This window comes from Microtus oregoni, unplaced genomic scaffold (assembly GCF_018167655.1).
Source record: "Microtus oregoni isolate MIOR12 unplaced genomic scaffold, Mior012 000031F_ref0000149, whole genome shotgun sequence".
In the NCBI taxonomy this organism is placed as follows: domain Eukaryota; kingdom Metazoa; phylum Chordata; class Mammalia; order Rodentia; family Cricetidae; genus Microtus; species Microtus oregoni.
Window position 1 is genome coordinate 12,312,977 of NW_024543090.1, and position 25,095 is coordinate 12,338,071.

Below are 25,095 nucleotides of genomic sequence, written 5' to 3' on the forward strand. Positions count from 1 at the left end.
ACAATACAAAAAATCAATGAAACAAAAAGCTGGTTCCTGGAGAAAATCAACAAGATTGACAAACCACTATCCAAGCTAATCAAACGGCAGAGAGAGAATTTGCAAATTAATAAGATCAGAAATGAAAAGGGGGACATAACCACAGACACAGAGGAAATTCAGAGAATCATTAGATCTTACTACAAAAGCCTATATGCCACAAAATTGGAAAATGTAAAGGAAATGGATACTTTTTTAGATAAATATCATATACCAAAGTTAAATCAGGATCTGGTGAACAATCTAAATAGACCTGTTAGTCGCGAAGAATTAGAAGAGGTTATCAAAAACCTCCCTACCAAAAAAAGCCCAGGACCAGATGGTTTCAATGCGGAATTCTACCAGATCTTCCAAGAAGATCTAATACCTATACTCCTTAATGTATTCCACAAGATAGAAACAGAAGGGTCATTACCAAACTCCTTTTATGAAGCCACAATTACTCTGATACCAAAACCACTCAAAGACTCAACCAGGAAAGAGAACTACAGGCCAATCTCACTCATGAATATCGACGCAAAAATCCTCAACAAAATACTGGCAAATCGAATCCAAGAACACATCCGAAAAATTATCCATTATGATCAAGTAGGCTTCATACCTGAGATGCAGGGCTGGTTCAACATACGAAAATCTATCAATGTAATCCAGCATATAAATAAACTGAAAGAAAAAAACCATATGATCATTTCATTAGATGCTGAAAAAGCATTTGACAAAATTCAACATCCATTTATGTTAAAAGTCTTGGAGAGATTAGGGATACAAGGGTCATACCTAAATATAATAAAAGCTATATACAGCAAGCCGACAGCTAACATCAAATTAAACGGAGAGAAACTCAAAGCCATCCCACTTAACTCAGGAACACGACAAGGCTGTCCACTCTCCCCATACCTCTTCAATATAGTGCTTGAAGTTCTAGCAATAGCAATAAGACAACATAATGGAATCAAGGGGATTCGAATTGGAAAGGAAGAAGTTAAACTTTCGTTATTTGCAGATGATATGATAGTGTACATAAGCGACCCCAAAAACTCCACCAAAGAACTCCTACAGCTGATAAACAGCTTTAGTAATGTGGCAGGATACAAGATCAACTCCAAAAAATCAGTCGCCCTCTTATACACAAAGGATATGGAAGCAGAGAGGGAAATCAGAGAAGCTTCACCATTCACAATAGCCAAAAACAGCATAAAATATCTTGGGGTACATCTAACCAAGGAAGTGAAAGATCTATTTGACAAGAACTTTAAGGCATTGAAGAAAGAAATTGAAGAGGATACCAAAAAATGGATGGACCTCCCTTGCTCTTGGATTGGGAGGATCAACATAGTAAAAATGGCAATTCTACCTAAGGCAATTTATAGATTCAATGCAATCCCCATCAAGATCCCATCAAAATTCTTCACAGATCTGGAGAGGACAATAATCAACTTTATATGGAAAAACAAAAAACCCAGGATAGCCAAAACAATCCTATACAATAAAGGATCTTCTGGAGGCATTACCATCCCTGACTTCAAACTCTATTACAGAGCTACAGTAATGAAAACAGTGAGGTACTGGCATAAAAACAGAGAAGTCGACCAATGGAATCGTATAGAAGACCCGGATTTTATCCCACAAACCTATGAACACCTGATTTTCGATAAAGGAGCTAAAAGTATAAAATGGAAGAAAGAAAGCATCTTCAACAAATGGTGCTGGCACAACTGGATGTCATCTTGTAGAAGAATGAAAATAGACCCTTATCTATCACCGTGCACAAAACTCAAGTCCAAATGGATTAAAGACCTCAATATCAGCCCGAACACACTGAACCTGATAGAAGAGAAAGTGGGAAGTACCCTACAGGAGCTGGGCACAGGAGATTGCTTCCTATGTATAACCCCAGAAGCACAGACCTTAAGGGCAACATTGAATAAATGGGACCTACTTAAACTGAGAAGCTTCTGTAAAGCAAAGGACATAGTCAATAAGACACAAAGGCAACCTACTGATTGGGGGAAGATCTTCACCAACCCCACAACAGACAAAGGTCTGATCTCCAAAATATATAAAGAACTCAAGAAACTAGACTTTAAAATGCTAATTAACCCAATTAAAAAATGGGGCACTGAACTGAACAGAGAATTCTCAGCAGAGGAAGTTCAAATGGCCAAAAGACACTTAAAGTCGTGCTCAACTTCCTTAGCAATCAGGGAAATGCAAATCAAAACAACTTTGAGATATCATCTTACACCTGTCAGAATGGCTAAAGTAAAAAAACACCAAGGATAACATTTGCTGGAGAGGCTGTGGAGGAACGGGTACCCTCATCCATTGCTGGTGGGAATGCCATCTTGTGCAACCACTGTGGAAGTCAGTGTTTCGGTTTCTCAGGAAATTCGGGATCAACTTACCCCTGGACCCAGCAATACCACTCCTGGGAATATACCCAAGAGATGCTCTATCATATGACAAAAGCATTTGTTCAACTATGTTCATAGCAGTATTATTTGTAATAGCCAGAACCTGGAAACAACCTAGATGCCCTTCAATGGAAGAATGGATGAAGAAAGTATGGAATATATACACGCTAGAGTACTACGCTGCGGTAAAAAACAATGACTTCTCGAATTTTGCAAGCAAATGGATGGAAATAGAAAACACTATCCTGAGTGAGGTGTCCCAGACCCAAAAAGATGAACATGGGATGTACTCGCTCATAATTGGTTTCTAGCCATAAATTAGGGCCACGGAGTCTACAATAGGTGAACCTAAAGAAGCTAAGTAAGAAGGTGAACCCAAGGAAAAACATATAGTTATCCTCTTGGCTAAGGGAAGTAGACCCAATTGCCGGGGAGAAAATTAGGATCTTGGGGGTGGGGTGGGATGGGGGTAAGGGGAGATGGGGAGAGAAAAGGTAGAAGGGAAGGAGGGGGGATTTGGGGAATCAGGAGAATTGGGATAAAGGAAAGGTGGATAGGGGAGCACGGAACCACAATTCTTAGTTAAGGGAACCTCTTTAGGGTGAGCAAGAGATTTGACCCTAGAGGGGCTCCCAAGTGCCCAACATGAGGTTCCCAGTTAGTTCCTTGGGTAGCTGAGGATTGGGAACCTGAAATGACCCTATCCTAGAGCAATACTGACGAATATCTTGCATATCATCATAGAACCTTCATCTGGTGATGGATGGAGACAGAGACAGAGACCCACACTGGAGCACTGGACTGAGCTCCCAAGGTCCCAATGAGGAGCAGAAGGAGGGAGAACATGAGCAAAGAAGTCGGGACCACGAGGCGTGCACCCACCCACTGAGACAGTGGAGCTGATCTACTGGGAGCTCACCAAGGCCACCTGGACTGTGACCGAAAAAGCATGGGATAAAACTGGACTCTCTGAACATGGCGAACAATGAGGGCTGATGAGACGCCAAGGACAATGGCATGGGGTCTTGATCCTACTTAATGTGCTGGCTTTTTGGAAGCCTAGCCAGTTTGGATGTTCACCTTCCTAGATATGGACGGAGGGGGGAGGACCTAGGACTTACCACAGGGCAGGGAACCTGGACTGCTCTGTGGACTGGAGAGGGAGGGGGAGAGGAGTGGGGGGAGGGGTAGAAGGGTGGGAGGAGGGGGAGAAGGGTGGGAGGAGGGGGAGGGAAATGGGAGGCTGGGAGGAGGTGGAAACTTGTTTTTTGTTTATGTTTTTTTTTCTTCTTTTCTTAATAAAAAATTATTAAAAAAAAAAGAATACTTCAGTCCTCCCCTGTAAGCAATTTTGCATGTATAGTATTGTTAACTATTCTAAAAATAAGGAATCTTTTCTCTGCCATGCTCTGCCATGCTCTAGCTCACATGCCTACAATGTGAGCAAATGTTTTGATTTCATTTGTATTTTAATAAATAAAGCTTGCCTGAAAATCAGAGAATAAAACAGCTGCCCTGATCAGCTTACAGATGAGGTGTGGTGACACACAGATTTAATACCAGTAACCACATTAATTTGCTATAGAAACCAGGCAATGATGGTACATACTTTTAATCCCAGACCTAGAGAGGAATATAAGGCAGGAGTAGACAGCTCTCAAACACAGTCTCATTCTAAAGATTCCTAGAGGCAGGATTTATAAGAACAAAGAGATGGATATTAGGGTTCATCCTAAAGGTTAGAAAAGTAAAACAGTGAGTCATTGGCTCTTACCTGTATGTCATTGTGAAATGGTGATCCTGCCTCCTGAAATCCTCTGAATAAGACTGACTAATCTTCAGGAAAGCTTATTTATTAAAATACAAATGAAATATAAACTACAATAAGAGATCTGGCTCTTACACTTCTTCAGGCTTCACCCAAGTCATACTAACCCAGGAGTCCTTCCTCCATACCAGACCTTATAAGAGACCTGGTTGTGTCATTTCATGATATCCTGCTGCAGGACCCACATTGCCAAGTCATGTTTTATTGCACTTTATGAATCTAATTTAAAGTAAAAACACTAAGTATAATCGACTGTAATTTTGTGAAGTAATGAGTGTTCTTCTCTTTTTAATTTATCCTGTCAAAAAGATTATTGTTTTACTACATGGTTGTTATAAAGCAAGAGTGAGAACTTTGGCCAATTGACAAAAACATTGTCCAATAGGAGCTTGGGTGTTATACAGAGCTACACTCAGGTAAAATTTAATAAGATATAATCCACAGAGATAAACATATGAGTTTGCTCAATAAATGTTAAGTCAAACTTTATTAAAGCCATAGAAGCGTAGTTCAACGACATTTCGATATACAAAGAGCATTGGTTTTCAGATTATTTTTTTTTTTTTGCCACTTAGAGAAGAGTTTATTTTGGGTTATGGTCCCAAAGGCGGTGTCCACAATGGTGAGGAAGACAGAACAGCAGGCAGCTGGAGTAGGGGCTGAGAGATCACATTGCAAACACAAACAGGAAGCAGAGAATGTGGAAGTAGAAAGTGGAACAAGACTTTAAGCCCCGCTTGCCCTCGGTCATATCCTGACTTCAGCAAGGCTTCCCTCCTAAAGGTTCAATAGCAGCACTGCCAAATATATGAACCTGTGAGCAACATTTTTCATTTAAACCATTTCTGACCACTAGAAATAAAAAATAACTTTCAGTGGATTTGAGGTGTCAGCAGACTACTCACACTGAAAGCTCTGTGGCCGTGGTCCTCAGCCTTCCTAACGCTGTGACCCTTTAATACAGTTCCTCATATTGTGGTTGTGGTCCTCAGCCTTTCTAAAGTTGTGACCCTTTAATACAGTTCCTCATGTTGTGGCTGCGGCCCTTAGCCTTCCTAACGCTGTGACCTTTTTTTTTTTATTTTACCTTTTTTTAAAATTTATTTATTTATTAAAGATTTCTGCCTCCTCCCAGCCACCGCCTCCCATTTCCCTCCCCCTCTCCCAATCAAGTCCCCCTCCCTCATCAGCTTGAAGAGCAATCAGGGTTCCCTTACCTGTGGGAAGTCCAAGGACCACCCACCTCCATCCAGGTTTAGTAAGTTGAGCATCCAAACTGCCTAGGCTCCCCCAAAGCCAGTACGTGCAGTAGGATCAAAAACCCATTGCCATTGTTCTTGAGTTCTCAGTAGTCCTCATTGGTTTTCAGTTAAGATGAAAGATTCACAATGTTTTCATGGTTGGTCAGTAAATTATCATTTCTCTTTAACATGTTAAATTATATCAATATAGGAAAATTAATACAGACTTTTATTTGCTGATTTACAGTCTATTTCATACAGTTACTTTCATTGTTTGAAGTAATTAGTTTACATTCTGGGTTTAGAGATTTCCTTTGGGACCAAGGTGGTTGTTTATGATCCTTTTCATAGCATTTTTTATCTCTTTATTTCTCAGTGTATAAATAGTTGGGTTTAGAAGAGGTGTAAAAACAGAGTAAAATACAGCAAGAAATTTATCCAACCAGATAATATTGAGTGGACATACATAGATGAAAAGACAAGGCACAAAGAAGATCATCACCACTGTGATGTGGGCACTGCACGTGGACAGAGCCTTAGATGCACCAGCTTTGGAGTTCTGGCGAATAGTGATAATGATATATGTGTAGGAAATGAGCAAGAGAATGAAACAGGCTATAGCTACAACTCCACAGTCAGCATTCATTAGAATATCCAGATCATGAGAATCCATGCAAGCTAGCTTGATCACCAATGGCATGTCACAGAAAAAACTATCTATTTCCTTGGGGCCACAAAAAGGCAACTCCACAATCACTAACAGGTGACTCATGGCATGAATAAAACCAGTAGTCCATGAAACCAACACCAGTCCAGAGCATCTTCGCAGGTTCATAATGGTGAAATAATGGAGTGGCTTGCAGATGGCCACATACCGGTCATAGGCCATTGCCACTAACAGGATCATCTCTCCTCCAGCAATGCAATGGGCAAAAAAAATCTGGGACATGCAGCCTGAAAAGGAAATGGTCTTGTTTTCTCTGAGAAAGTCTGATATCATCTTAGGAGTGGTGTTTGAGGAAAGACACGTGTCAATAAAGGACAGGTTAGCCAACAAGAAATACATGGGAGAATGGAGATGGCGGTCAGTGGTGATTAAGACCATGATAACAGTATTTCCAAAAACAATAAAGAGATAAAGTGTCAAGAATACCACAAAGAGTAAAGCCTGGACACTCTGTGACTGTGCAAGTCCCCAAAGTATAAATTCTGACACCACAGACTGATTGCCTCTATCCATTTTACCCAGTGTGTCATAAGAAATGACCTGCAATAAAAGAAAGATTATGAAATAATCATATGAGTGAAATAACTTTTTTGTAAAGTTTACATTTACTTTGAAACTTAATGGAATATGAGTGCATTAATGTAAAGAGAATTCTAAGCCAAATTATATATATTGACACTGCTTCCCAAATTGAGATAAAGTGCAAATGTGCCGAGAGCAACAACTCAAGGAGAGAAGCATCAGTTGTGACTGTGATACACCTGCTCTAACATGAAATTCCCCTAGAGGAGAGCAGTGAGGAAGCAGGATAGCAATGTGAGAAACCAAATAATAAGTGTATGGTTTCTTTTTTTAAAATATCTAAATTTCTCACTAGCACTGATGACATTCCAAAACGAAAATAAGTAATAAATTTGGAAACTGGACAGGAGTTAGACTGAATATCAGTGAAAATGGTCTAACAGGACACTGCCATTGTCAGCACCATGCATAATGATTTCATTGGATATCAGCAGATTTTTTTCTGTGATATTGTTAATTAAAATTTTAACTTAAGCATATAATATAAATTGTTGGAAAACCCCAGCGAGGAAGCATATAGAACAGAACACCATATTAGATATACACAGATATCAGATTGAAATATACAAACCAGGTTTACAGTTGTTCATGTACAAATACATATTACAACATTTGCTTAAATTAACTGATTAAAAAATACCACCACAAATACCTGTAGAGATGTGTTGAGTGAGGAGCATGGCAAAGCGTATTCAGACCTGAACTCTAAAAGTCACAGTTATTTCAGACTTAGTGGTTAAAAAGTAGTAATTTTAAACTGCATAAAAATCTTTAGAGCTGTTAGATTTTAAAAAATTCTATTTGCCTCACATGAATAATATATTATCTGCACTAATCGATCATCAGTATATTTTCTCATTATATTTCTTACTGATCATCTTTCTTTTAAAGAACAGAATAAATTACATAAACGTGTAAGCAAAGTAGTCCTTTGGCTGTCAGCTTTAGATGAGTATGACATTGTACTTCCAGTGAGCAGCAATTATTCACCTTAAAGCACAAACAAGTTGCTTATACTGAGCTAATAGACAATACTCAGGCCAGATGGTGGACAATAATTGCCCAATTCCAGTTCCCTTCAGTAACTCTCTTGTTGCTTTTCAACTCATGGGTCTTATTTTATTTTTTTCTAGAACACGTGAACAATGAAATAATTGATGACATTTTACTTAACTGTTTTCTGCCAACTGAGAAGGGTGGAGTAAGGATGAAAAATCAGAAAGTTCTGAAGACATCAGGTAGCACATTCATCTGCTACAGCAGCATGATTGCAGATAAGTAAATACATGCACCTTACAAATATTTAGAAAATATCTAAGGAAAAGACGCTGGTTATAACATAGAGTTTGTGTTCCTTGATTTTTTTTTTATTATTTCACATCTCAAGAAGTTTCAGGACAACCTGAACTTTTGGGGGTTTTACGAATTTTTTTAGCCTTTAGATTATAATGTAATTATAACATTTCTACATTTATTTCTTCCCTCAAAATTTTTCCATATACTATTCCTCATTGACTTTCAAATTCAAGAGGAGAACAGAGCCCTCTAAATCAACTAAACAAAGCACGTTTGAACCAACAAGCATGCGGGCTACATGGGTCTATGCTATGTTTTCCGCATATAGTATAGCTTTCGGTTTAGTACTTTGAAGAGACTCCTGAATATATAAAGGAGTGGGTCTCTGATACCTGTGCCTTATCTTGGGGATTTTTGAATTTTCTGTTGATTTGTTTTGTTTACTATTAATGTGATGGTTTTTCTTTTGTCTTACTGTATTTATATCATGATGGCTTGTTGTTATTTCGTAGAAACCTGTTGTTTTCTAGTGGGAGACTTAAAGCAAGTAGATCCAGATGAGAGAAGAGGTGAAGAGGAACTATGAGAAGTAGAGGGAGGGGAAGCTGTATTTAGACTATACTGTATTAGAAGAAAATCTATGTTTAATAAAAGGGGTAGAAAAGAAATTCATTTTCTTTTTTCATTGTTTATATATACAAACTATTCTGTTTGTATAAAGTTACTTGCAACTAAAATTTCAGAACTGACCATTGGTATTGGATAGCCAATTGATGCGCTTTTCTGGGGTATCCTTCTTGCACTCCCAGGATTTCTTAGTTGTCTGTGGTTCTTTGCATAGGATTGAGGACTCCAGGGCTTTCTCCATCCACAATAGTATGGCTATTGAAATTGGATCGCTGAGCTCAGTTATGACAATCATGATAAAAAGTTTTATTAAGAAAGAGCATTCAGCCGGGCGATGGTGGTGCATGCCTTTAATCCCAGCACTTGGGAGGCAGAGGCAGGCGGATCTCTGTGAGTTCGAGACCAGCCTGGTCTACAAGAGCTTGTTCCAGGACAGGCTCCAAGCCACAGAGAAACCCTGTCTCGAAAAACAAAAACAAAAAAACAAAAAAAAAAACAAAAAAGAAAGAGCATTCATTTGTGTCAGTCTGTCCTTTGTGACCTCTGTTCCAAAGTAGAACCAAGTCTCAAGTAATGCGGTTTAAAAAGTCTCTTCTAGTATTTTAGATGTATAATACCTGTGTGAAAATAAAGTATCTTACAGCTACTTTTGATATATAGGAGCAACCATGCTTTAACAGACCTGCTTTAGTGATGCTGCTCAGTCTGTTTTGATTCCATGTGATGACTGAGAAGCCAGGAAAATGATACCAAATATTACAATAGCTTAAAGAATGTTACACATAGAATTTAATAGTGCATTATGAATATATAAAATAAAATATGAACACAGCAATTATTGAGCCTTTCTATTATCAGGGATAGAATTGTTTCCTAAAATCATATTTATAGTGTGTCTTGAAACAATATTGTTTACAAAGTAATGGCCAATAATTTTAATGTTCATCTGTACTCTTTAAGTTATTTTTAAGATATGCATGTTCATATATATATATATATATATATGTGTGTGTGTGTGTGTGTGTGTGTGAACATATTTGTCTGTATGCACATATGTATTCATATCTGGACATGTTTATATATACATACCTTTTATATTCACACATTTTAGATATGTAAAAGGACACATGCATATATGTGTGTTCATATATATATTTTTTAAATCATCTTTCTTTAAAACAATTGTTACATTTTTTCTAAGTTGGTATATACCTATTTTGTATCTATGAAACATAAAAATGAAAAAGCATATTCAACATGAAATTGCTTTTAGAAACATGTCAACCATTTCACCCTTCAGTTGTCTTGCCTAGGATCTATCAGTATTTTCAAAGACCTAATGAAATACACTAACTGTCAGAGGTTCTCTGTAATTCTTGAATCCAACATAATAGCAGTTCTTCTAGAAAATCTAATGTTGACTTATTTATAATAAATATAAAAAATTAATGAGTAGGAGCAAACTGAATACTCTTCTCTATGTTCAGAAGCAAACTAATAATTTTCTTCTATTTTTCATTTTTTCTGTATTGATCAGTCTTCTATCAAAGTGCTAAACCTTACAATAGTCTCGGTATTCACAATTCTATAAATTTTTATAGTTCTAGTCAAAATTATACAATATGAGAGATACCATGTGATAGACACTGGTTACTGAACAGTGGCTTTTTGCTGTTTTCTAACAGATTGCTTGGTTAGCAGATTAATTGTTTCTATGATATATTATTGTTTTGCTTTATTAATTTGTTTTCTTTGTATGTATATTTTACTATTTAAATATATTTTAATTGAATTAGAATTTCATCATTTTACCTCTCTTTTCTCCTTCAAACTACTATCACATACTATTCCCACATACTGTACTCACATTACCCCTTAAGTGAATAACCTCTTTTTTCTTGATTCTTATTGCTATGTATCTGGCTGTATGCATGCAAATACATATGTTTGGATCGATGGATGTGTATACACAAATGGACATTAATTCAATTTGCTGAATCCATTTTGTTTTTGCATGCTTTCAGGACAGACTATTCTACATTTAACAATAATTTAGGTGGCTAATCAATGGAAAAGACTAATTTTTCTTCTAGCACCCAATATTTGGCAGACTATTTTAAACTTATTTCCAAAATCATCACTTAACTTTCTTTGTTTCTACTCCTCATTCTACTCTGAAAGCTATCTTATCTAATATGCACTTTTTGGATTAAAATATTTTACATGGTTAAGTTAAATGGAATATTTGTACTTCTCTTATTGGTTATCAGATAAAGAATGATGTTTTTCTGATGTGGACATGAGCATACTTGGAAAAGAAGATTTGTAAAAAACATAGTAACTGGACTTTAAAGACAGCAGAGGTAAAAGAAACTATTCAACTAAAACAAAGTGGGTATTGGTTAAAAGAGATAACTGGAAAATTTAAAGAATTAACTTACAGAAGGGTGTCACAGTGATGAGTTTTCAAACTCACAGATTTGTATTGGCTCATATTTTCTGCCCGTCTGATGTGTGCTTATGAAGTTATTCATGTTATGAATAACCTTCCCCTCAGCTTGAACTGTCATCACTTTCTGAATTTGCCGCATGGGTGTAATTTGTCTGTGTGTTTCTGACCAAATTGAGTACCATGGAAATAATTATCTTAGAAATCCCTTAGGTATTTCTCTATTAAGAGTGATACCATTTTTGTAGAAATAGAACAAGAGAAAAATAAAGCCTCCTATATGTCATGCCAGCATTGGTAATGTCAAACAACTTTGCAAAATTATTCACATCAATTTAAGAACTAAAGAAAAACTTTCTGATGCCTCATCCCTTACTAAATGTATATAATCAAAGTGGTTAATTTTTTTGGAGTTATGAGACCATCTGATATAAAATGTGATCTATAGGTAGAATAAAAAAGAAACAAAAAAACCTATACTCTAAACATAATTCCCTAATGTATGGCAAATCTGAGTCAGATCATGGTCTTTTGACTAATGAATTTCAGTGTGCTCTCTAACTGTATGTGATATTTACAGTTATGAGTTGAATGCAATCACTATTATTTCAGTGGAATACAAACACTTCTTGGATTGATTTTTAAAAATTAGAGAGGATACCTCTCTATACAATTTCACTTGACTTGGGGTTTTAATAAATTCAGCTGATCCTAAATAAACTTTCTACATATGGATATTTTGAATCAACATGCCTAAATTGCAATCATCAGTGATTAACATAAAAACTTCCATGTTATTTTGGTTGTACAAACGGACATATATGTGTGGAATTTATCAGTATCTTTTTGCAGATGACATAACCCTAAATATTAATAGATATCTCTTATGGAAACTTTGTGAATCCAGTAAAAAATATTTGTTCATATAAAGCAATAAATATGTAAGTTTGAAGAGAAAATATTCTTGTGTACTTTAAGATACAAAAGAAGGAAGCTACACTATTACAGTTTTTGTATGTTCTTTCCTGCTGGGTTTAACAATGCATATATATATATATATATATATATATATATATATATATTCAAAAATCAGGTGTTCATAGGTGTGTAAATTGATATCTGGGTCTTCAATTCGATTCCAGCCATCCTCCTGTCTCTTTTCATGCCAATACCAGACTGTATTTATTACTGTAGCTCTACAGTAGTTTGTAGTCAGGGATTGTGATGCCTCCAGAATTTCCTTTATTATACAGAATTGTTTTGGCTATTCTGAACTTTTGTTTACCATAATTAGTTGATTATTGTCTATCAAAGTCTGTGAAAATTTTTGCTGGACATAGTAAATTTCTTTTGGTAAGATTGTCATTTTTACTATGTTAATTCTATCTACCCAAGAGCATGGGAGATCTTTCCATTTTCTTGCATCTTTTTCAATTTCTTTCTTAAAAGATTTAAAGTTTTTGCCATACAGGTTTTTCACCTGTTAGGTTAAAGTTACCCCATTATATTTTATATTATTTGTGGCTATTGTGAAGGGTGATGTTTCTCTGATTTCTTTCTCAGTCCATTTATCCTCTGATTAAAGGAGAGCTGAGGATTTTTTTGAGTTAATCCTGTATCCTGGTACATTATTCAAGGTGTTTATGAATTGTAGGAGTTCCCTGGTAGGATTTTTAACTTCACTTATGTATGCTATCATAGCGTCAGGAAATAGTGGGAGTTTGACTTCTTCTTTTCCATTTCGCAATCCTTCGATCTCCTTCTGTTGTATTGTAGCTCTAGCTAGAACTTTGAGTACTATGTTGAATATACAGGGAGAGAGTGAACCTTGTTTTGTTCCTGATTTCAGTAGGATCTCTTTGAGTTTTTCTCCATTCAGTTTGATGTTGGGTGCTTACTTGCAGTAGACTGACTGATTTTATTATGTTTAAGTATGTTCCTTGTATCCCTAATATCTCTAAGAATTTTATCATAAATGTTTGTTAAGTTTTATTAAAGCCCTTTTTGGCACTTAATGAGATAATCATGTGGGTTTTTTTCTTTTAGTTTTTTTATATGGTGGACTATATTGACAAATTTTCCATATGTTGAGCCATGAATTTCTGGGATGAAGCTTACTTGATCATGGTAGATGATTTTTTTATGTGTTCTTGGATTTGGTTTGCCAGTATTTTATTGAGAATTTTTTCATCAATGTTCATGAGTGAGGTTGGTCTGTAATTCTCTTTCTTAGTATTGGATTTGTGTGGTTTGGGTATAGGGTAATTGTGGCCTACTAAAAAGTGTTTGACAATGTTGCTTCTTTTTCTATAATGTGGAACAAAATGAGTATTGGTGTTAGATCTTCTTTGAAAATATAATTCTGTGCTCAAACCGTCTGGTTCCGGGCTTCTTTTGTTTGGGATACTTTTGAAGACTGTTTCTATTTCCTTGGCATTTATAGATGTATTTAATTCACTTGGCTGGTCTTGATTTAATTTTGATAAGAAATATTTGTCCAGCAAATCGTCCATTTTCTTTAGGTATTTAGTATTTCTTTAGGTATTTAGTATTTCTTTAGGCATTTAGTGCTATGAATTTTTCTCTTAATCCTCTTTTCATTGTCCCATTTTTGGGTATGTTGTGCTGTCATTTTCTTTGGATTTTAGGAAGTATTTAATATAGTTCTTTATTTCTTCACTGACCCATTGGTGATTCAGGTGAGCATTGTTCAATTTCCATGTATTTGTGGGATTCCTGAAATTAGTGTTGTTAAATTCTAACTTTAAGTCATGGTTATCTGATAAGATACATGGTTCCTTCCATTTTTTAAAATGTGTTAAGGTTTGCTTTGTTACAGAGTATGCGGTCAGTTTTTGAGAAGGTTCCATAAGGTGCTGAGAAAATGGTGTATTCTTTTATGTTTGAATGCAATTTTCTATAAATGTCTGTTGAGTCCATTTGCATCACAACATCTGTCAGTTTCCTGATTCTTCATTTAGCTTCTGCCTGGCAGACATGTGCAGTTGTGGGAGTGGGGGGGTTGTTGAAGTCTCCCACTATTAGTGTGTGGGGTTATTGTGTGATTTAAGCTTTAGTAATGCTTCTTTGACATATGAGGGTGCCCTTGGATTGGGGGCATAGATGTTTAGAATTTAGAATTTCTTTTAATGGAGTTTTCTTGTGACAAATATAAAATATCCTTCTCTGTCTCTTTTGCTTTTAGTTTAAAGTCTATTTTGTTATATATTAGGATAGCTATACCAGCTCATTTCTTAGGTCCATTTGATCAGAAAAAAATTTCCCAACCTTTTCCTCTGAGGTAGTGTCTGTATTGAGGTTGAGGTGTCTTTCTTGTATGCAGCAGAAGAATGTATTCTATTTTCATAACAAAACTGTTAGCCTGTGTCTTTTTATAGATGATTTGAGTCCATTTATAGTAAGTGACATTAATGGTGAGTGATTGCTATATTCTTTGCTTTATAGCTAATATCCACTTATAAGTGAGTAAATACCATGTTCTTCTTTCTGGGTTTTGGTTACCTCACTGAAAATGTTTTTTTTTTTTGGTTCCATCCATTTGCATGCACATTTCAAGATGTCATTGTCTTTCACCACTGAGTAGTACTCCAATGTGTAAATATGCTACATTTTCTTCATCCATTCTTCAATTGAAGGGCATCTAGGTTTTTTCCATTTTCTGGCTAGTTCAAAAAAATGTGCTATGAATATAGTTGAAAAAAATGTCCTAGAAGTATAAATGAACATCTTTTGGGGTTCTGCCCAAGAGTGGTATTGCTGGGTCATGAGGTAAGTTGATTCCCAATTTCCCGAGTAACTGTCATAATGATTTCCAGAGTGGTTGTAAGAGTTTGCATCCCACCAGCAATGGAGGAGTGTTCCCCTTACTCCACACCCTCTCCAATATAAGCAATCCTTGGTGTTCTTGATCTTAGCCATCTGACTAGTGTAAAGATATCTCAGAGTCATTTTGATTTGCATTTCTCTAATGGCTAAGGATGTTGAACATTTCCTTAAGTGTCTTGTGGCCAGTTGAGATTCTTCAGTTGAGAGGTCTCTGTTTAGTTCTGTCCCCCATTTTTCATTGGATTATTTGAAATTTTTATATCTAATTTCTTTAGTTCTTTATATATTTTGGAAATCAGTTCTCTGATGTGTGGTTAGTGAAGGTCTTTTCCCATTAAGTAGGCTGCCTTTTTTGTCTTACTGACTGTGTCCTTTGATTTACAGAAGTTTCTCAATTTCAGGAGGTCCCATTTATTTATTGTTGCTCTCCGTGTCTGTGTTACTGGTGTTATATTTAGAAAGTGGTCTCCTGTGTCCATGCATTGAAAGCTACATCTCACTTTTTCTTTTATCAAGTTCAGTGTGGTCAGATTTACATTGAGGTCTTTAATCCATGTGAACTTGAGTTTTGTACATGGGGATAGATATGGTTCTATTTTTTTTATTTTTCTACATGTTGACATCCAGTTATGACAGCACCATTCGTTGAAGATGCTTTTTTTTTCCCACTGTATAGTTTTAGCTTATTTGTCAAAAATCGGGAATTTATAGGTGTGTGGACTAATATCCAGGCCTTCAATTTGATTTCATTGGTCAGCCTGTTTTTATGCCATTACCAAGCTTTTTTCATTACTGTAGCTCTATAATAGAGCTTGATGTCAGCGATGGTGATACCTCTTGAAGTTCCTTTATTGGACAGGATTGTTTTGGCTATTCTGGGTTTTTTTGTTTTTCCACATGAAGTTGATTATTGTTCTTTCAAGGTTTGTGAAGAAATGTGTTAAGATTTGGATTGGGATTGCATTGAATCTATAGACTGCTTTTAGTATGATTGTTATTCTTTATTAGGTTGATACTACCTATTCAAGAACATGGCAGATATTTAAATTTTCTGGTATCTCCTTCAGTTTCTTTCTTCAAAGACTCAAAGTTCTTGTTGAACAGGTCAAAAAGACAGGTAACACTTTTTTGGTTAGTGGTAACCCAAAATATTTTATGTTGTTTGTAGATATTGTGAAGGGTAATATTTCTCTGATTTCTTTATCAAATTATTTATTATTTGTATATAGGATAGATAATAATTTTTTTGAGCTGATCTCATATTCTGCTACATTAGTGAAGGTGTTTGTCAGCTGTAGGAGTTCCCTAGTAGAGCTTTTTGGGTCACTTATGTATGCTGTCATATCATCTGCAAATAACAAAAGTTTGACAGCTTCCTTTCCTATTTGAACCTCTTTGATTCTTTTTTCTTGTCCAGTTGCCCTGACAAAAACATCATGAACTATGTTGAGTAGATACAGAAAGAGTCAAAAGCCTTGTCTTGTTCCAGATTTTAGTGGAATTGCATTGAATTTCTCTACATTTAATATTATGTTATCTGTCAACTTGCTCTATACTGCTTTTATTATCTTTAGATTTGTTCCTTGTATTCCTGATCTTTCAAAGACCTTAATCATGAAGGGGTTTTGGATTTTATCAAATGATTTTTCACCATATAATGAGATGATCATAGATATTTCATTCAGTTTATTTATATGGTGCATTCTATTGCTAGAGTTTCGTTTGTTGAACCATCCCTGTATCTCTGGGAAAAAAAGCTTACTTGGTAATGGTGATATTTTTTCTGATTTGTTCTTGGATTCAGTTTGCCACTAATTTATGGAGAAGTTTTGCATTTATGTTTACGTATAATATTGGTCAAAAATTCTCTTTCTTGATTGAGTTTTTCTGTAGTTTCAATATCAGGGTAACTGTAGCCTCATAAAAGAGTTTGGCAATATTCCTTCTGGGACACTTTGGGGAATATATGTATTAGCTCTTCTTAGAAGTTCTAGTAGAATTCTGCCTGAAACCACTCGGTTCAGGACTTTTTTGGGGGGTTGGAAAGCTATTGATGACTGCTTTATATTTCTTGAAATTTGTAAGTCTGTTTAAATTGTTCACCTGGTCTTGATTTAATTTTGGTATGTGGTACCTATCTGTAAAATTTTCTGTTTTTTACATTTTCCAGTTTTGTGGAGCACAGGTTTTTGTAATATAATGTAATGATTCCCTGTATTTCCTCAGTGTCTGTTCTTATGTCCCCCTTTTCATTTATAATTTTGTTAATTTGATGTTATATCTTTGTCTTTTGATTAATTTTGATATATTGTTGATTTTCTCAAAGAACCAGCTTGTTGTGTCATTGATTCTTTGTATTCTTTACTTTGTTTCTATTTTTGATTTCAGACCTCAATATGATTATTTACTGTCATCTACTTCTCCTGCGTGAGTCTGCTTTTTTTGTTCTAGAGTTTTCAGGTGTGCTGTTATATCACTAATATGATATTTCTCAACTTTCTATATGTAAGCACTGCATTCATAGTTTCCAATATATTTTGGCACATTGTGCTTTCATTTTCATTGAATTCAAGGAAATTTTTAATTTCTTTATTTTGTATTACTTGTCATATGGGTTTTTCAATAGAGCACTGTTCAATTTCCATGAGTTTGTAGGCTTTCTTTAATTAGTATTGCTAAATTCTAACTTTAAACAATGGCAACCCAATAAGATATACAGTTACTCTATTTTGTGTGTGTGTGTGTGTGTGTGTGTGTGTGTGTGTGTGTGTGTGTTGAGGTTTGTTTGATACCAAGTATATGGTTAATTTTAGAGAAATTTCCATGAGGTGCTGAGAAGAAAGTACTGATGGAGGAAGGTCATTGGTTAAGTAATAAAGAAACTGCTTGGCCTCATAGGTTAAAACATAGGTGGGAGGAGTAAACAGAACAGAATGCTGGGAGGAAGAGGAAGTGAGCTCAGACTCGACATCTCTCCTCTTGGAGGCAGACACCTCAGAGAGATGCCATGCTCCGCTCTCCCGGGCAGACGCGATTCAGTTCCGACCCAGGATGGACGTAGGCTAGAATTTTCCCAGTAAGTGCACCTTGGGGTGCAACACAGATGATTAGAAATGGGCTAAATTAATATGTGAGATTTAGCCTAGAAGAGGCTAGATAGAAATGGGCCAAGCAGTGTTTAAATGAATACAGTTTGTGTGTTGTTATTTCGGGCATAAGCTAGCAGGCGGCCGGGATGCTGGGGATGCAGCCCTGCTGCTCCTATTACAACAAAGTACATTCTTATTTTTCTAATTTTTTATTGCTCTATAAATAATACTATTCAAAATTTCCACTTCCTCTCCTCCTCCCACTTCCCTCTGGCTTTTGCACTTATCCTCTTCCCTCCCTCTCCAGTTGTAAGAGAGGGCAGGGTACCCTGCTTTGTGGGAAGTCCAAGGCCCTCTCCCCTTCATTCAGGCTTAGGAAGGTATTCATCCAAATAGAATAGGATTCCAAAAAGCCAGTACATGCATTAGAGCCAAATCCCAGAGCCATTATTATTGGCTTCACAGTCTGCCCTAATTGTCAGCCACATTTAGAGAATCCAGTTTGATCCCATTCTTGTTTAGTCCAAATACATTTATATGTGGTGAGCTCCCATTAGCTGAGGCACACTGTCTCAGTGGATGGACCAACCCCTTGTGGTCCTGACTTCCTTGCTCATATTCTCCCTCATTCTTCTCTTCAACTGAATCTTGGGAGCTCAGTCCAGTGTTCCCATGTGAGTCTCTGTCTATATCTCCATCTGTTGCTGGACGAAGTTTCTATGGTGATATTCAAGATACTCATCAGTCTGACTGTGGGTCAAGTCCAGTTCAGGCACCCTCTCCTCCACTGCCCAGAGACCTAGCAAGGGACATCCCAATGAACACCTGAGAACCCTTCTAGAGTCAAGCCTCTTGCCAACCCCAAAATGGCTCCCTTAATTAAGATATCTTCTTCCATTCTCCCATAACCATCCTTCCTCCATCTCAACCATCCCATTCCTCCAAGCTCTTCCCAGTCCTCCCCTTCCCCCTTCTCTCTCCCCCTCTACCATTCCCACTATCCAATTCCCACCCCATGCTCCCAACTTTTGCCTGGCAATCTTGTCTGCTTCCAGTTTCTAGGAGGATCTATATATGTTTTTCTTTGGGTTCAGCTTATTACTTAGCTTCTCTTGGATTGCAGACTATAGGCTCAATGTCCTTTGCTTATGGCTATAATCCACTAATGAGTGAGAAAATACCTTATTCATATTTTTGGGTCTGTGTTATCTCACTCAGTAAAGTGTTTTCTATTTTCATCCATTTGCATGCATAATACAAGATGTCATTGTTTGTTACCTCTGACTAGCACTCTAATGTGTAGATGTGTCACACCTTCTTTATCCATTCTTCCATTGAAGGGTATCTAGGTTGTTTCCAGGTTCTGTCTATTACAAATAATGCTGCTATGAACATAGTTGAGCAAATACTTTAATAGTAAGATTGGGCATCTCTTGGGTATTTTCCCAAGAGTGTTATTGCTGGATCCTAAGGTTGGTTGACTCCCAATTTTCTGAGAAACCGCCACATTGATTTCCAAAGTGGTTGCACAAGTTTGCATTCCCACCAGTAATGGATGAGTGTCCCCCTTACTCCACATCCTTTCCAGCATAGGTTATCATTGGTGTTTTTGATTTCAGTCATTCTGACAGCTGTAAGATGGTATCTCAAAAATTGTTTTGATTTGCAGTTTCCTGATTGCTAAGGAGGTTGAACATGACCTTAAGTGTCTTTTGAGCATTTGAAATTCTTCTGTTGAGAATTTTCTGTTAGTTCAGTACCCCATTTTTAATTGGGTTACTTATAATTTTAATGTCTAGTTTCTTGAGTTCTTTATATATTTTGGAGATTAGACCTGTGGCTGATGTGGGGTTGGTGAAGATCTTTTCCCATTCAGTAGGTTGCCTTTTTGTCTTAATGACGGTGTCCTTTGATTTACAGAAGCTTCTCATTTTCAGGAGATCCCATTTATTCATTGTTGCTCTTATTGTCTGTGCTACTGGGCTTATATATAGGAAGTGGTCTTGTAGTAATAGGGAGTGGCGGAGCTGCGTCCCCAGCACCCCGGCCGCCTGCTAGCTTATGCCCGAAATAACAACACACAAACTGTATTCATTTAAACACTGCTTGGCCCATTTCTATCTAACCTCTTCTAGGCTAATTCTCACATATTAATTTAGCCCATTTCTAACCATCTGTGTTGCACCCAAAGGTGCGCTTACCGGGAAGATTCTAGCCTACATCCATCCTGGGTTGGAGCTTCATCACCTGTGTCTTCCCGGGAGCGGGGAGCTTGGCGTCTCTGAGCTCACTTCCTCTTCCTCCCAGCATTCTGTTCTGTTTACTCCTCCCACCTATGTTTTAACCTATCAGGGCCAAGCAGTTTCTTTATTGCTTAACCAATGAAATCAACAGATTGATATTTGACACTCCCACATCATGGTTTCCTGTGCCCATGTGTTGCAAGCTGCTTCTCGCTTTCTCTTCCATCAGGTTCAGTGTGGTCAGATTTATATTGAGGTCTTTATTCCATTTGGACTTGAGTAAGAAGGTACATTCTTTTGTGTTTGGATAAAATGTTTTACTGATGTCTGTTAAGTACACTTGAGAAATGTTCCTTGGGCAACTGAGGAGAGGGAAGCTGAAATGGCCCTATCCTATAGCCATACTGATGAATATCTTGCATATCACCATAGAACCTTCATCTGGCAATGGGTGGAGATAGAGACAGAGATCCACATTGGAGCACCGGACTGAGCTCCCAAGGTCCAAATGAGGAGCAGAAGGAGGGAGAATATGAGCAAGGAAGTCAGGACCATGAGGTGTGCACCCATCCACTGAGACAGTGGGGCTGATCTATTGGGAGCTCACCAAGACCAGCTGGTCTGTGACTGAAAAAGCATGGGATAAAACCGGACTCTCTGAACATGGCAGACAATGAGAGCTGATGAGAAGCCAAGGACAATGGCACTGGGTTTTGATCCCAATTCATGAACTGGCTTAGTGGGATGTAGTAATAAGGGCGGCAGGGCTGCGTTCCCAGCACCCCGGCCACCTGCTCGGCTAGCATATGCCCCGAAATAATTACACAGACACTGTATTATTTTAAACACTGCTTGGCCCATTCTCTTCTAGGCTAATTCTCACATATTAATTTAGCCCATTTCTAATCATCTGTATGTAGCACCCCAAGGTGCGCTTACCGGGAAGATTCTAGCCTATGTCCATCCTGGGTTGGAGCTTCATCCCGGGGGCGGGGCATGGCATCTCTCTCAGGCATCTGCTCCCGAGAGGAGAGCTGTCGAGTCTGATCTCACTTTCTCTTCCTCCCAGCATCCTGTTCTGTTTACTCCCCCCACAGGGCCAAGCAGTTTCTTTATTGCTTAACCAATGAAATCAACAGATTGATATATGACACTCTCACATCACTTCCCTTTTTTCTGTTTAAACAAAAAAGAAGGCTTTAACTTTAACATAGCAAAATTACATATAACAAAACAGTTATCAAGTAAAAGTTACAATAATCTTTATCTTAACTAAGGAAAACTATAACTATAACTAACTATTCTTAACTCCATCAAAGACTCCAGAAAGATATAATATTACCTAAGTAAACAAGAACTAAGAAACTTCAAACTCTAGAAATGACAAAGACATCTTGCTGCCTGGACAGTCACCCAAAGTTCTTTTGTACCGTTCGGGCATCCATCTTCAGCCTTCAGGCCCATGGTATCCAGCAGAAATTTCCATAAAGCAGGAAAATTCAAAGTCACTTTAGTCACTATCTGTTGTGTCCTGCAGAATGTCTCACAGACTCTTTCATGAATCAGGAACCCCAAAAGATCAGCTCACCTTTAGGCAAGTTCAGCAGTCCTCTCTCTGCGGGTTCTTTGTGTCCAGTTTATGCAACATTCCAGGCAAGAAGAGTTTCTTGCCCAAATGGCTATCAAACTCCATAAGGATCCTCTTCGATGCCCATCTTCCTCTTGAAGTACATTGGTGCTGGCATGAGCAGAGTGTCTCATTGTCATGAAAAGTCCTCAGTTATTAAAACATTAAATGCCATATTCTGCAGTCTTTGAAAGATATGAATAATGTCTATCTAACTGAAATGTATCTCTATATATCTAGAAAATCTAACTAACATGACTACAAGCTTGACCATTACTGATGACTATCCATTAACCTATTTCTTAATTATACATTACATTTTTTAATGAACTACACAATCACAATATCTTAATCAATATCAGAAATACATATACATATAACAAAATTGACCATAAATCTCTATCAATAAAGCAAAATCTATACTAACGCAAATTATTCATACCTATATTATATCCCCCTTTAAATGTAAAAGAACATTTATAAACATTTTTTGGGAATATGGGCACAGTTATTTCTCTCCAAACTGCTTCCTGCTGAATGGGGGCATCGTTAATTAGGTCTTTCATGGTATAACCTGTGTGCTAGTTTCATCTCAGTTGGCAGTTAAGCAAAGCAATTTTTTGAAGGCGTGCACAAGAACCATTCAGGAGGACGTGGTCCATCATACCAAATCGGGATAGAAGAAATGAATAGCATCTCATCCTCTGTGAAAACAAAATAAGAAACTCCTTTCCAAAGTATCATATCCTTAGATCCAAATTCAAAATATCTATGTTGGGTTAGTTCAGCAGTATTTATAAATAAATATGTTTTAGCAGGTGTTGCTCCTTCCTCAGCATTCAAACAATTCAAAGAGAGCATAATAGCATACAGTATCAAGATTCTCTGTGTATTTTCCATCTTTGTTCATTTTATTTTAACCTCTATTTTGTTTATTTTTACTTTTAACTTTTTGCTTTTTGAGATAGGTTCTCTGTATCTTTGACCTGAAGTAACTCTGTAGACCAGGTTGTCCATGAACTCTCAGAGATCTGCCTGTCTCTGCCTCCCAGGCATTCGGGATTAAAGGTGTACACTACTACACCTTGAACTCACAGAGATCTGTTTGCCTCTGCCTTCTAGGCACTGGGATTAAAGGAGTGTGCTACCACACACAACAACTCTCTTCCTTTTTTTGTTTTTTACTTTAAGAATTTCAACTTTTAGTCTGAATATATTTTTAACACACTGTAAACCATTTAAAAATTTTCTTTGTCTTTGAATCTCTCTTTACTGTATATCTCTCTTTTTCTGATCACATGAGTCTTTAATTTACCAAGCAATATCAGTAGGACTAAAACCATGGCTTTGCAAGCTAGATCCAGTCCATTCCTTAGCTTTCCAGCCTCATGGCGGATATACAGGCTGTAGCCATGTTTACTGCAACAACTGTATGGCATTTCAAGGTCCCTGCCAGCAAGTGAGCTACAACAGACAGCACTCAAGTCCTCTCTCGGTAGCCGGCCCTCCTGCCTCAAACAGTCAGAGTTTGCCCTGGCAGGATGGCCCAGAAAGCCGGCATTTTTAAATGGCACAGCTTTTTTCCCGCTACGGCTGAAAACCGAGAAGCATGTGTTCAGCTTTTCGTCAACACCGTTTAAGTGTTTCATGGCAGGACCTCTTAATGAGCTGCAGGCTTTGCAGCTAAAGCTGTGTCAGGAAGCCTCTCTTAGATGAGAAGCTTGCTTGCCTCTGGCAAGCAGAGTAGACCTGAGAACACAGTGAGTCTAGTTGCCGTCAAACAAATCGTAGCACTTTACTCCAAATGCTCTATTCAAAAGCTCTGTCTCCCGCAGGAGCCAGACAGAGATCGCAATGGCGGCACAGCCCCAGGAAGTCGCGCTTTAAAATGACACAGTGTTTTTTCTGCTACTGTTGCCGAATCAGGAAATCTCTCTACAGCACGCCACCAACAAACAGCAAAAATCTGTGTTAAACTCTCTTTCCCTTATTTTTAAGCCTTCTCAGGTTTTTTAAGTGGGTTTAGCCCATCACGTGGGGTGCCAATCTGTAGTAATAAGGGCTGCGGGGCTCCATTCCCAGCACCCTGGCCGCCTGCTCGGCTAGCTTATGCCCCGAAATAATTACACAGACACTGTATTCTTTTAAACACTGCTTGGCCCATTCTCTTCTAGGCTAATTCTCACATATTAGTTTAGCCCATTTCTAATCATCTGTATGTAGCACCCCAAGGTGCGCTTACCGGGAAGATTCTAGCCTATGTCCATCCTGGGTTGGAGCTTCATCCCGGGGGCGGGGCATGGCATCTCTCTCAGGCATCTGCTCCCAAGAGGAGAGCTGTCGAGTCTGACCTCACTTCCTCTTCCTCCCAGCATCCTGTTCTGTTTACTCCCCCCACAGGGCCAAGCAGTTTCTTTATTGCTTAACCAATGAAATCAACAGATTGATATATGACACTCCCACATCAGTGGGAGCCTCGCCTGTTTGGATGCTCACTTTCCTAGACATGGATGGAAGGGGGAGGACCTTGGACTTACCATGGGGCAGGGAACCCTGACTGCTCTTTGGACTGGAGAGGGAGGGGAAAAGGAGTGGGGGGAGGGGGAGAGGAGTGGACAGAGGGGGAGGGAAATGAGAGGTGGGGAGGAGACAGAAATTTTTTCAATTAAAGAAAAAGAAATTTTGCATTGGGGCCTACTCATCTTTCCCATCAGTTGGTGCTGGAAGAGTCTTTTCCTCTTTGTCTAATCCTTGCAGTTGTTGTCTGTGTCTTTGGGAACTGTTCATGGTATGCTCTGTACTTTCACTGTCTGAGTCTCAGGGTGCCACTGAGGTCTCTCTTGGCACTCTCTCTTCTTCTGCTCTCTTGGTCTCCTCTGTAGTATCACAACTTATGCTTCAGAATTCCCCTCTTAGTCCTCTCTGTGTAGTTGCAGCTTGTGTTTCAGCATTCCTCTGAGGTTGCTGGGGAAATCGGAGTATTTGGGGGCAGAGTGAGACTTTTAACTTTCAGGGTCTGATGAATGGGATGGGTGTGTTGGAGCTGTTTACCTGTAGGAAACTTGTCTGCTGGCTGGATAGAGAATC

General features: G+C 37.8%; 1 protein-coding gene across 1 annotated transcript; it reads right to left on the reverse strand.

Moving 5' to 3' along the window:
* Positions 1 to 5,823: 5,823 nt before the first annotated feature.
* Positions 5,824 to 6,765, reverse strand: LOC121465765 (olfactory receptor 4K13-like). The gene has a single exon (XM_041679151.1). The coding sequence runs from the start codon at positions 6,760 to 6,762 to the stop codon at positions 5,824 to 5,826; it is 939 nt and encodes a 312-aa protein (XP_041535085.1). The 5' UTR covers positions 6,763 to 6,765.
* Between the last annotated feature and the right edge of the window lie 18,330 nt (positions 6,766 to 25,095).